Source organism: Haliotis rubra, unplaced genomic scaffold, assembly GCF_003918875.1.
Source record: "Haliotis rubra isolate DU_JTF1 unplaced genomic scaffold, ASM391887v1 Scf592, whole genome shotgun sequence".
NCBI lineage: Eukaryota > Metazoa > Mollusca > Gastropoda > Lepetellida > Haliotidae > Haliotis > Haliotis rubra.
Genome location: NW_025767293.1, coordinates 589,213 through 603,837, shown reverse-complemented (window position 1 = coordinate 603,837; position 14,625 = coordinate 589,213). Strand labels below are relative to the sequence as shown.

The 14,625-nt window shown below is 39.4% G+C and overlaps 1 protein-coding gene across 1 annotated transcript in view; it reads right to left on the bottom strand.

Annotated features, from left to right (window-relative positions):
* Positions 1-10,152: 10,152 nt before the first annotated feature.
* LOC124255102 overlaps positions 10,153-14,625 on the bottom strand; it is a 28,638-nt gene continuing 24,165 nt past the window's right edge. Inside the window, exon 5 of the mRNA XM_046688944.1 lies at positions 10,153-12,524. Within this exon, the coding sequence (XP_046544900.1) occupies positions 12,356-12,524 (169 nt within the window). The 3' untranslated portion in view covers positions 10,153-12,355. The remainder of the gene's footprint in view (positions 12,525-14,625) is intronic.

The window sequence follows — 14,625 nt, the reverse complement described above, 5'->3', positions numbered from 1 at the left end:
ACAACTATCCCTTGTTTCCAAACAGACACCATGGTCTTCAACAATGAACTTCACGATATCCAAGAATCCTGCCTTACACGCTAGACGTATCGGCCGAGCACAGTGACCAAAAGGGCTGACATCTTCTTCTGGATCAAAGCCAAATGAAACCAAAGCTTTTACGACATCTAAAGATCCATTTTTGACAGCACTTCCAATAGTATTGTATCCATGTTTGTAAGATTCAAATATCCCAGAATCCTGCTCGTCCAGAAATGCAATAATGCCTTCATTGTCACCCTCCTGTATAAGTGTAAGGAGTTGTTGAAAACAAGGATTATCCTCTTGATTATTAGGGACGCGTGGTTTCCTTGATTCTACAAATCTTTCCATTACTTTGGAAGTCATTAAATGTTTGCTTAAAATGGTTCTCAAGGCATATATCCGAATTGCTGCCTGTGGTCATGCTATACACTACAACACCTGGGAGTATCTGTAACTGTTAACAACATGTAATGGATCAAAGCCGTGCAAGTGTTTACTTTGTGGAAGTCATGAAAGGCAACACAAGAGCGATCGGTCGTGTATAAATGGAAGGGAAGAAACTCTAATGAATTGAATAACATTATTCTGTTCGGCTTCAAATGTCACTCACGGTCATAATGGCGCCTAATGTATGTAATGTATGGTCGGGTATGTATAATTCATACAAACCTACCCGTGTTATTCATGTTTCAATCTGTACCATGATAAGAGCAGATTTGTGTTCAAGGCCACGTGGTTGGGAAGTGAATTTAAAAGTCATGTCAGTGAGTGTCAGGTTAGATGGGAGTGAGTGAATTTCTACGCCGCTTTTAGCAATATTCCATCAATATGACGGCGGGGGACATCAGAAATGGGCTTCACACAATGTACCCATGTGAGGAAACCTCACCGCTTCTCAGATTAGATGGATCCTAATGCTCCGTGAACCGCGTCCACTCTTTATGTTGTAACTATAGTGTCATTAACAAAGTGTTTCGCTGTGACAATTCGGTAATAGAGGTAGGGGGTTGTGACATTTGAAAATGGACACACTGCACAACACAAGAAGCAGCCATGCAGATATCTGCACAGCACTCGATGTCACCATTTGTTTATTGGGGTTTGTTCGTTGTTAAGTATCCAGTCTCGGCGAGACATCATTGACTGAAATCATGAGCACTGATCTGGTAGTCTGCCCATGATACGGTAATATTCATCAATCAAGTCAGCAAACTTGACCACCGGATCCTGTTAGTCGCCTCCTAGACAAACATTGGTTGCTGAATATAATTTCTAATCCTGATTTTTCCCAGATTCTTGATGCATTAAGTTGTTACCTACACGGTATACCATGTATTGGGTCGGGTGTGGTATGTTTTCTTCATATATACCGTAAAGCACGTACATGGTATATTATCCTGATGCATTGAGTGATGTACGACCATTGTGTACCAAGTATCCGTGTGGTATATCATCGTCATATATACAGTAAGGCACGTACATGGCATGACATGCATTGGATGTTGTATATTATTATGTTTCTTATGGTCAGTTTCTCCTGGAAGAAAATGTCTCCATCTATGCTAATTTACTCACTACGCACGATGTTATGCTATTACAACACCCATGCATACAATAAATTATATACCATCCAAAACAAGTAGGGGATATTGGATTTACAAGACTGATAAAATGCAAATGATGAGGCCAAGGAGGAAACAGATGATGAAGAGAAATTAAGGGAAAATGTGACAATTTATTCCATTCCTTTAGAAATGTTTCATCTGTATGAATATATATTACTTTTCTCATGTGCATTGACATTGGCTAGTGGTATGCTCGCAATGGAATACTTTTTTATATGGTATATTTCCTTTCATATACAATGTCAATCATGCAAATGTATTTTTGTATAGACATTCTACTAGGGTATTTAACCAACGGTATTTCCTCTATTAAGCGCCGGGCCTCTAATAACCGCCAAGGATAAAGCAGTGCTTTAAGAAATAAGCGCCGGGCCTCTAATAAGCGCCGGGTATTGACCTTTGCCTTTTTTCGCAAATGTATTTTCCCTTGGTCTAAAAAATTATATAATCAGGAATAGTCCCTTAAATCATAACTTCATGTACTCATCCCCGCTTTTAAAAATACAGGGTATTTAAATAAGCGCCGGGCCTCTAATAAGCGCCGGGTCTGGAGGTCCGTTGAAGAAATAAGCGCCCGGGGCGCTTATTAGAGGAAATACGGTATATATGTACATTTATATATCAACGGTATGTTTGGGCGTCATTTGCTTTCAAACACGTGTAAATACATGAACTGTTTTTGAGCAACGACACTACCTTCAGTCGTACATCTATAAACACTTCATTACCAATCTCTGCGAGATATGTTTGTCAAGGTAAACAATTTGACCAAACAGAAAATTCAAAATGCATTCAACTTCTTTGCTACTCTCAAAGGCAAAACCATTGTTGACATATTCCCAGCACACCATGACCTAACAGTTTGAACAGGAATCGTGTATCCATATTTCGAACGTTTTACGTCGATAAGCTCCAATCGTAACCTAAAACACCGTACGAGAACTGAAATCATGTAACATTTCCAACATATCCGACTCACTGCTGGCGTATGTTAGTGTGTAAAGCGTCTGTTCATCACAACGAAGACACGGGTTCGTTATGTGTAAAGCCCACTTTACAGTGCTGGGATTGCTCAAATTGGCGTAAAACACACCTCACTCATTCAGACAAAATTATATATTATCAAACTGACTACTGGTCAGCGTGTTGGTCAGAGCCAATGTGTAACCTGATATGCAGACAAATAAGGAAGCTACATTGTGTGACGTGTAGTAAATGGATACGAAAAGCAAATCAATCCATAATTATAGAAGTGAAATATTCGTGATTTATGAAAATCACCATAACATAAGACAAAACAGTGGCAACACACGTTATTGTCGATGTACTGCCGGGGTACTCTGATAAACAATCGGCTATCAGGCTCTGAGTAATTATAGGGATTTTACTGGACTTGAGAAATTCGGCGAGCGAGATTAACGCCGCCTTTTACAATATTCCAGTTATTTCACCAGGTTAATGTGTTCATCTCCAACGTTTATCAACTGTGTGAAACCCACGACCACGGGTATGGTGCTGACAAGCAAAGAAACATAATGGGGCTTAGAACCCAGATTCGAACCCACAATCATATGTTTCTGGCGTGTCCAAGTGTCATAGGTCTGGGACGCTTTAGACGACTGAGCCACCTGTGCCTTCTGCATAAGGTGGGCAGTTATTGATTCATTTATCAAACACATTGCGTTTGTACCGACATTTAATGTCAGTTTAGAAGGTGTACTGTCAATAAAGAATTATTGATGAATTGACTCTGCAAAGTCTTTCAATTACATCCTTAAATCTACTTGTTTAAAACGTTTAAATGCATTTCACACCGGTCTGAAATGATTGGAAGCAAATGATTGCCCGTTGTCTTGGGTCTAAACTCTTTTGATGCGTGGTACAAGATCTCCATTGTAATGAACAAAGGTGACATAATGAATTGGTTCACAGTTTACAGACTGGATACTTCATAACGTGTTTGAGTCTTAGTTTATCCTTGACTAATTCTGGCACAGGCAGATATTGGACAACTGTGCTGAATTTCATTCCCAATGTATGACGTATCTTGAAGCAGCACAGGTCCACAAGACGCCGAGGCTCACATGCTCTGGGGTTCAGATGAACGTATCTTCTGACTTGGATCCTCTGGGGACCTTCAGTTATGTCCACTTCCTCTACAGGGTCGTAGCCTGCACTGATCAGAATATCAACCGTGTTTTTCCGTCTTTCTACCTCAATCGGATCAGGGTTGTCCCCTAGAGGTTTGAAAGAAGCAAATCCGTCTGCCCGGTTTAGTTGGGTATTGAGGTCTATCAACAAGTAGCGTACAATATCGTCATAGTTCTCTCGAATAGCCAAGACGAGTGGATGTTTGTCATCGGGATAACAGCTAGCGTCTGGGCGTGCACCGTGACCACATAACAGTTCAACCATCCCAAGGTCCCATTCCTGCACTGCTATGTAAATAGGAAACAGGCCACCGTGGTTGGTGTTGCAATTGTCGTCAACGTCGAAGCCGAGAGAAAGCAACGTTTTCACGACATCCAAATCTCCACTTTTGACAGCATACCCTACAGCACGTATCTTACCACGGTACTGTTGATAGTACTTCCTCGGAGTGAGTTTGAAAGTCACCATCAAGGTTAGTGCACTTTTAATGTTTCCTGTCTTTAGAAGAGTATGGAATTCGTGTAAATATTCAGTATGGTTAAAACTCTCTAGCTTTCTTTTCTTCTTCCATTTAAAACACTTTGCCATATTTGGTCATGCCGTTCGCTCATTTATATCCAACTCGAGTGTCACGAGAACATTTTTCTGAACAGGCCTTCACCAATCTGTAACACATTTCGCTGTTAGTGAGTATTGTTTTACGACACTTTCATCATTAATCCAATCTATACAATATCGATAATAATTGAGTTCACACACTTGGGAATACCTGCTTATTTACTTATATAAATCTAAAGTTATTGTCAAAAATGTAGGTATTTATGTAGACGTAGATACGTGTTTCCAATCTGGATCTAGATGATTTGACATGCGTGAATATGAGCCATGACCAATCTCCTTATTTCCATCATCAGATTGAAATTGAAAACTGGACATGCTAGAACTGCCATTTACCTGTCCATCCACCCCCTCATTATTTAGGAAAGACATCCCGACATTTGGTGTTATATGCAGAATGAATTATTAGATAACAGTCAGCACAAGACTGCCACCTTGTCGATCATCTTGTTCTTTAGTTGGTTGTGCTAAGGCTTACCTGAATGATTGAATTCCTCTCCTCAAATGTTAACTCTAAATATGACTTAATACAGTGCGTACCTAATTGGTATGTGTATGTGTACACGTGTATACGTTCTTATCTATCGACCTACCCATAGTACTGTGAGCAGAACATGCCACCATGTGAAGAATGGCACGTCCAAGGTCTCAACAAGTCTTTTCTGAGCGTAAACAAATTATATAAACATGGCATACCTGTATTTAATAAACTTATTGATCTTCATTCAACTGGGCGTTGGCTTCCGTCAGGATACGTAACAAATGCCTCAGCAGTGTCAGCTCACAACACCGCTGTGTGGAGCTATGGCCCCGTGGTGACCCGCTGTATGTATTCCCACCATTCTATTACTTTTCCTAAACGGGTGTCTCAAAAGATCGGTTGTTCAAGTTATGTGACTAGCTGCTTACATCGCCGTGCCCATGTGTTGAGGACTGATTGTTTATGGGACACCGTCATATGGCTGAAATGTTGTTCGTTAAATCCGCATTCACACGTAGAATATTTCTGTGATTCATAGTCGGTTCTTACCTGCGTGTTTGTTCCATAGTTTGACGGTGGCCTGTAAATTTAAATTTAAAGATTTCCAAAACCTCACCACCTCACTCAGTGGAGAAGGGTAGCATAGTGTTGCCAGTATGCCAGTGTGTGGACCTGACGAAGCAATGACTGGCACAAATCTTTTGCAATAAGTTCTTATCTCCCCTTTCGTGTATTGTCTCCCTTTATCAAGGCCACTTCCGGAGATGTTTCAGTTCAAAATGGCGTCAAGAGCAGACAGAAAGCAGAAGACGTGAATTAGAATTTTGAGAAATTGCATGTGCGTGAACTGAAGACCTACTTATGGAATCAAGGAGAATACGCATCGGGGACTAAGGCGGACTTAATTTTGATTGCCAAAGTTGTAGGTTAACTTGTCAGACGATCAATTGTAGATGTAAAATACAAGCGACATCACGGACATGGTCAGTGTCAGAGACAGAGGCAGAAGTTTCTGTCACCTCTCGAAGAATTAAACCCATTACACCTGAAATATGGATTAGAGTGTTGAATGTATGCCATCACTTAGTTTAAGTGATTTCTTTAATTATTTGGTATAGTAGAGCAAACAGCGGACACTAGATACTGGCCTAAACAACGCTAAACGTCAGTTGAAAGGTAAAGTGTCCTATGAAGATAGACGCGATCATTCAGTTCGATGTCACCACATATCCAATGACAGTTCTCATCGTTATGTCGATGCATAAGTGATACCTCCCATACCAAGTCGGAGTATGAAACGGAAATGAAACTGTTCTTCTTGAGATTTTGCTTGTGGCGACTTTCCACAGTACATGTGATTCTCAGTTCTGTTCTTCACTCCAGGAAGGGAAATATATCAACTAAGGCAAACGTATTACTAGCAGTACCAAATACAAGGACAAATGGCTCTTCCCAAATGAAGTGGTGTTATGTTTTCATAGAACTCTAAAGGATTTTCATGTGGAAAGAAGATACTTTCATTCAAAGTTTGGGGATTCATCTATCTACTGAATGACTTTTTCTGTGGGAGCAATTCTGCCAGAGCATTTCTCAACTTGTGTGAAATGAGGAAAATATTTGTATCCTGTGTCATGAACATAAACAGCTTGGGCTTCTCAAATCAACTGTGTCTATTAGATCATGTTTAATATGTGTGTGTTTTTATTGGGTAACTTGATTTCTTTACAACTACATGTATATGGATTATTCACTTCCAATGATCATTCTTTTTGGCCAGAATAAGGCTTTAATGTATAAAACAAACAACATATAAATCAATACTCTGGATTCAAATATGCTGAACATCAATGTTATGGTATAAATAAGACAGCTGATGGTTGTGTTCGGTGATAAGCATGGCCATGGATTTGTCAATGCAAAGTACACAGCACAACATAATAAGTGTACCAGTGTCCTAAACACTTTCTCAAAAGTGGAAACTGAAAGTGTATCAAGTGAACATACTTTCCAAATATTATTTACTTTCTTAGCCAAAGTAATAGGAATGTCCCCTTGTACAATCGGGAGATTATCTATGCATGTATACCATTTCAACATAAGTTCTTAAATTTGCAATGTGTCTTGTCTCTTCTTCTTTATTAATACCTTCATTCTTAAAGGGTGCATAAGGGTGACATGTGTAACTTCACTTCTAAGGGTGTTGTCAGATCAGAAATGGGAATTCCTGTCAGCCATTATAGAATCCTCAGGTTCACAGAGATGCAGCAAACCACATAATTTGTTAATTTGATTATCACGTGTACTACCACACCAAACATCGGACACAGACGTTATTACAGACAATTACCCCCAGCTCGACAAATATCGTCCGTTCATGGAGAATGAAGTGCCATAAAATCCGCTTAATCTTCCTGCCCTCCGCTATATCTTGCACTTTATTCTTGTGTTTATTACTGGATAGCTACAGTTTCGTTTTGTTTGTTTGTTGTTTAACGCAGCACTTAGCGATATTGCAGCTATATGACATGGCTCTGTAAATAATCGATTCTGAACAAGGCCACCCAGGGAATGGTACCGGTATTACACCACCGCCTTATGCGTTGGGTACAATGGCAATCATTCAAATCAACGAGCCGGACCTACCTATGCAAGGACGTCATGCACATGATACGGTCGCCATCATTATTATTCTAACTCGTGATGCAGAAGGATATCTGTTGTGTAACGTTTTCTGTCAATACTTAAATGTGCCATGGCGTGTGTGGTGTTGTTTGTTGTTTAAGGACCGCCTCCGTGGTGTAGTGGTTAGAGCGTCCGCCCGGAGAGCGGAAGGTCGCGGGTTCGATCCCCGACCGCGTCATACCAAAAGACGTTAAAATATGGTACTTGTTGGTTCCTGCCTGGCGCTCAGCATTCATGGGTACAACAAGGACTGGTCGGCTCGGAGTCAGTATAATGTGTCTGAGTGGGGTATTCATGCTTCACTGCGGCATGGTATCTCAGTGGGCTAGTACTATAAAACCAGCTTAAGTCTGGGCTAGTACAAGCAGCCGCATATACACATACACATGAATGCACGTCGTCATATGAGCGAAATATTCTCAAGCACGACGTTAAACCCAATTTCACCTTACCTCACCTCACCTCACCTCACTTCACCTTGTTGTTTAAGGCCACACTTAGCAACAATTCAGCTGTCACGGCGGTCTAATCGAGTCTGAACCAGATAATCCAGTGATTGACATCACGAGCGTCGATCTTCGCAATTGGGATACGATGACAGGTGTCATCCAAGTCTCCCCTTAATCGTCTCAAACGGCAGGCAAAGTTTGCTGAATACCGATTCAAACCTTAACAGGCACCGTGTGTCCTAATAGGACGACCAGTCCTGTTTCCTCACAGATGACATTTATAACTTCACCTTAGTTCGCTGCTTAATCGCATGTAGGACTCATGAAGGTTGGAACTAAACCTATCCCTTACACTGACCTGTATGTGACAGGTTTGTATACAGGTTCTATTCAGGATTACGTACACCCGCTTATGTGATGTAATAGAAACATGGAGTAGCAAACAGATCGCTCATCCAACGCGGCAGGGCTTGTTTTTGGAGTGGAATTCTGTTGTACAAAGCCATCTACGCGCCAAGGTATTATCGTAACCCCCAAACCTCCATTTCATTTGACTGATTGATTGTTGTTTAACGCCGCACTCAGCAATATTCCAGCTATATGGCGGCGGTCTGTAAATAATGAAGTATGGACCAGACAATCCAGTGATCAACACCATGAGGATCGATCTATGCAATTGGGATACGATGACATGTGTCAACCAGACTGACCACCCGATCCCGTTAGTCACCTCTTACGACAAGCATGGGTTACTGAAGACCAATTCTAACCCTGATCGTCACGGGTCCAAACCTTCAGTTAAGACAGATATATATAGCGCTGAGACTGTTTTGAACAAACGCACCTTGATTCGTTGGCACCTTTGTCACCACACCACAACCTGCGACTTGTCAAGAATGTTTCAGCACAATGAGGTGGTATTTACGTATTCGTTTGTGAAGGAGAAACGTACAAATCCCCCCAAACTGACGATGAATTTTCAATCGTTGTCACCGGTGCCGTATTACATTGTATGGTCATACAGATCAAAATGACAAACATGAATTCAGTTGAAATATTTTATTCTACATTTTCTACTTGTTTATTATGTACATTTATTTCACTTGTATACACGACCGTCATAAAAAAACAATAATTTCATCAATAAAACAATTCAAAATATACTTGACGGATTGAAAAATGTTGACTATTGACTAGGTGGATCAAATTTATACATCCATCCTTCCAACAAGAAGTATACCAGATACTCCACGTGACACCACTGGCTACACACATATATACATTAATTCCTTTATATAAACCAAACCATTATAGAAATAGTTCGTTTTAATAAACAAAATACAAGGTTTGATTTTACGACTTAAAAGATTTCTGCCGGGGAAATGAAAGTACACACCGATGTGAGATGGTGATTAAAGGAAAGAAACAAGATCTGGTTATTCAATGTTGATGTATTTGAGAAGAATATTGCTGTGTTTTGGAACTTCCGGTAACTGTTTTCATAACCGATAAATGTTTGCTGGACAAATGGTTTCCGGAGAAACGACTATTCAGATTAGAATATATTCCAGAAAATACTTGCGGAAATAATATCGTTTGAACAAAATTCAGCTTGAGATTACCTATTTCATTTCTTCGAATGCAAAACATCCCCAAGAAATGTCGTACTTCGTAGCATTTTGAAAGCGTTTGTCGTTATTTGATTACATCAAGTTTTCAGTGTATACTTTCGTTTTCCCGGAAGTGCGTTTCACTATACGCGTGATCTAGTTAGGACGTGTGTGTCCCTGCGTTTGTTCATTACGTGCTAGACTGCATTGAAACGACTATAAATACACTCTACGTCGCACCAAGCATCCATAGCACTGAGTGTTAAGCAAATACATTATTTTGTTTCTATAAATAAATAAATTCGAAGCACCTTCTCTCAGATCCTCTACCCGAACGACACAAGACATCAGACAGGTCAGGTTTAGCACTAGTAAGTCCACATATGTACAGGATCTAGAACACTTATGTCCTGAAGTTCGTTTTACTCTCGCAGTTGCAACAAACTCGGAACAAAAATCTCGGGTTTCTCCACCTGGTAACAATTTTAATATCACATTCTTGATTGATCTTGTTTTTAAAATAACGTGTTTTCCTTTACATTTTCAAACCTGCTAGAGTTTTTGAGTTTTTCCAACGTCACAAACTATGGTCTTTTTTGGTAAAAATAGCACAGCTCGATAATCTGAATCCGTGTAGATTGGAACCCAATCTAACCAACGGAGCCTAACAATTTTGAAGAAAATACATGAATCATTAGTTTTGGGGTTGAAAACATATCCATTGTATTCATAACTGGATTTTTATGATAGAGATTAAAACAGCCATATATGTCAAATAAAACGTATATGGTCCAATACTTTGCTATAAAGGTATTGGACATAAAAATATTAAGCAAGATGAAACGGGACGGGAATGGTATAATATATGAATAAAAGAGCTCTATATACGCATAACGACTTGATTCATTGTGACTTGTAAAGGTCATCTTCATCAACAAAACGATACAATGATAACCTCGTTATCCCGGAACCCCGATATACCGGAACCCCATTACCCTGGACGGTTACTCTTGAGAATCTCTATGTTGATACACACTCACTACACCGCCTGGATTCAATAATCCGGACATGTGGTAAATTCAACTGGGAATAGCACAGTGTTCGGATTAACGGGGTGCATACATTTGTAAAATATTTGACAATAGTAGACATGATTTGATTGATACAATATAATTCAGTAGATGGTAAGACTTTTCATCTTTCAGCAGCATTCAACATCATGAACATGTTTAAATGCAAATCAAGTGGGATAGGAATCGAATCTAACACATTGATGACAATTTCATACTTATTACAGGATTATCCAAACTTTCTACACAGCACTAAATTAAAATATAATTGCATCAGTATAGTGCATGTGATCAAATTTCCCTCCAAGTACTGATTTAATCCCAAAACAATTTGGTACTAAATTCAAATAACAATTTCCTCAAATTACAAACCGTAATCATGATATATAGCTACTGCGCGAACAGGCAGCTCCGACTAATCAGTTGTCCCCCATCTGTTTTTAATCTAGCAACGATTCACAACCTCTCACAAATGAAAATTTTCAAAATACATGATATGAGCATATATTAGATGTTTGATGAACTAATAAAACGTATACACCATATTAAAGATTACAGAAAAAACGCACTTCGACCTAAGGGTATCTGAAATAAACAGCAGTTATTAGAACCTTCAGTGTGCCCGTACCCATGTTACAGCAGCATTAAAACAGACGCTTTTCATACATGAGTGCAGGGTACGTTCCATTTGTTCAAAGCAAAGAAACAATAATTTAAAATTACAGTTATAAAGTACATACTTGAACAGGATGGGAATACGATTCAATGAAAGATTGTCAATAACATATGTCTAAATTAAACCGGATGGTAATGTATTTCTAATCCAAGCAAAGGCGCCATGTTTGGGGAAATGGCGAGGTCGGAAGTTTTCTGACCTCATTTTGTCCCTATTCGGAACCTCATATCCATTTAATAAGCAAAACCTCCAGTTAGCCTTTCATTATTACTAACGTTGTATCCAATGACAACCAGTGTCATGTGACCAGTGACCTCAATGATTTTCAGTGATCCATTCACAGAACGTCCATCAGTATTTGCCTTGAGCGGATTACCGAGACTGATTATTAATTGACGTCTGCATTTACTTCAGTCACAACACTATCAATAAAGAGACAATTGCCCTTTCACAAAGACACACCAGAGCAACGCGTTACATTTGGGATTACACTTTTTGAGTATAGTTCAGATTCTCGTACTATTCTCGTGCCTCATTCTGAAAGTGAGGGTTCGAATCCCAGATGGGACTCAACCTAACACAGTACTAAATCTGTACTTTACTGAGAAAGTGTAATCCCAAATATAACTTCTACATTTGACCACATTCTAAATGGCATTGTGTACTCATATCGATGCCAGAACAACGTTACCTAACGTTCCTTTCTTTGTACAAGATCATAAACATGAAAGCGTCACCCAGGCAGCATATCTCTCAGCATATCGTTAGATGTAACGGTCTACAGTTTCCATTAGAATAATTGCTGATTTGGGACACCATCCAAGATAACAATACACATGCGTATCCTGATGTCTGAGAACATGTTGTGAGCTGTGGGCAATTGTATGCCCTCGCTGTTTGAGAGCGATGATATTTCTGTGGCCATATATCCCTGCACAGTCAATACTAGTCACTTTTGGTGTCACGTGATCAGTATTTTTCAAGGTCCTGAGGGTCTGGGGTGTTCAAGGGGTGTCTGTCTGCCGATTGGTCGGAACCTCGGGTGTCCGGTGTCTTGCTCCTTTGTTCCCGGCCTCTTCTCAACTCATCTAGCCTCGCTTTCACATTCTCCGTCTGTCGCTGCTTCTCAGAGGCATACCTGTGCAACACAATAATTACAGTTTGTCATTAGACACATGATCAACAAGATTTCAGTTCGCCATTAGACACGTGATCAACAAGATTTCAGTTCGTCATTAGACACATCAACAAGATTTCAGTTCGTCATTAGACACATGATCAACAAGATTTCAGTTAGTCATTAGACACATGATCAACAAGATTTCAGTTAGTCATTAGACACATGATCAACAAGATTTCAGTTCGTCATTAGACACGATCAACAAGATTTCAGATCAACAAGATCAACAAGATTTCAGTTCGTCATTAGACACATGATCAACAAGATTTCAGTTCGCCATTAGACACATGATCAACAAGATTTCAGTTCGTCATTAGACACAAGATGATCAACAAGATTTCAGTTCGCCATTAGACATGTGATCAACAAGATTTCAGTCAGTTCAACAAGATTTCAGTTTGTCATTAGATCAACAAGATTTCAGTTCGCCATTACACATGTGATCAACAAGATTTCAGTTCGCCATATTAGATCAACAAGATTTCAGTTCGCCATTAGACATGTGATCAACAAGATTTCAGTTAGTCATTAGACACATGATCAACAAGATTTCAGTTCGCCATTAGACACGTGATCAACAAGATTTCAGTTCGTCATTAGACACATGATCAACAAGATTTCAGTTAGTCATTAGACACATGATCAACAAGATTTCAGTTCGCCATTAGACACGTGATCAACAAGATTTCAGTTCGCCATTAGACACATGATCAACAAGATTTCAGTTAGTCATTAGACACGTGATCAACAAGATTTCAGTTAGTCATTAGACACATGATCAACAAGATTTCAGTTCGCCATTAGACACGTGATCAACAAGATTTCAGTTCGCCATTAGATCAACACACGTGATTAACAAGATTTCAGTTCAACAAGATTTCAGTTAGTCATTAGACACATGATCAACAAGATTTCAGTTCACCATTAGACACGTGATCAACAAGATTTCAGTTCGACATTAAGACACGTGATCAACAAGATTTCAGTTCGCCATTAGACACATGATCAACAAGATTTCTTCGCCACATTGGGTCACGTGATCAACAAGATTTCAGTTCGCCATCATCAACAAAGATTTCAGTTCGCCATTAGACCATGAGTTCCCATTTCTGGTGTCCCCGACGTAATATTGATGGAATATTGCTAAAAGTTCGACACGTGATCAACGTAAGTTCGCCATTAAACTCAGATCAACAAGTTTCAGTTCGCCATTAGACACGTGATCAACAAGATTTCAGTTAGTCATTAGACACGTGATCAACAAAATTTCAGTTCGACATTAGACATGTGATCAACAAGATTTCAGTTAGTCATTAGACACGTGATCAACAAGATTTCAGTTCGCCATTAGACACGTGATCAACAAGATTTCAGTTCGCCATTAGACACGTGATCAACAAGATTTCAGTTCGCCATTAGACACGTGATCAACAAGATTTCAGTTCGACATTAGACACATGATCAACAAGATTTCAGTTCGTCATTAGACACATGATCAACAAGATTTCAGTTCAATAGACACGTGATCAACAAGATTTCAGTTCGCCAACAGACTAGTCATCAACAGACAGTTCGCCAATGTGATCAACAAGATTTCAGTTCGCCATTAGACACGTGATCAACAAGATTTCAGTTAGTCATTAGACACATGATCAACAAGATTTCAGTTCGACATTAGACACGTGATCAACAAGATTTCAGTTCGCCATATAGACACGTGATCAACAAGATTTCAGTTCGCCATTAGACATGTGATCAACAAGATTTCAGTTCGCCATTAGACACATGATCAACAAGATTTCAGTTCGCCAACAGACTAGTGATCAACAAGATTTCAGTTAGTCATTAGGCACGTGATCAACAAGATTTCAGTTCGTCATTAGGCACAAGATTTCACTTCTTCAGTAAACATAATCAACAAGACATCACTTTGTCAGTAAACATGTAATCAACAAGATTTTGACTGGTCATTAGACACGTGAGCAAAACAATTTGAAAAAGTCATTAAACGCATTTGTTTTGTTATTTTGTTAGTTTAACTCCGCACTGAGCAATATCC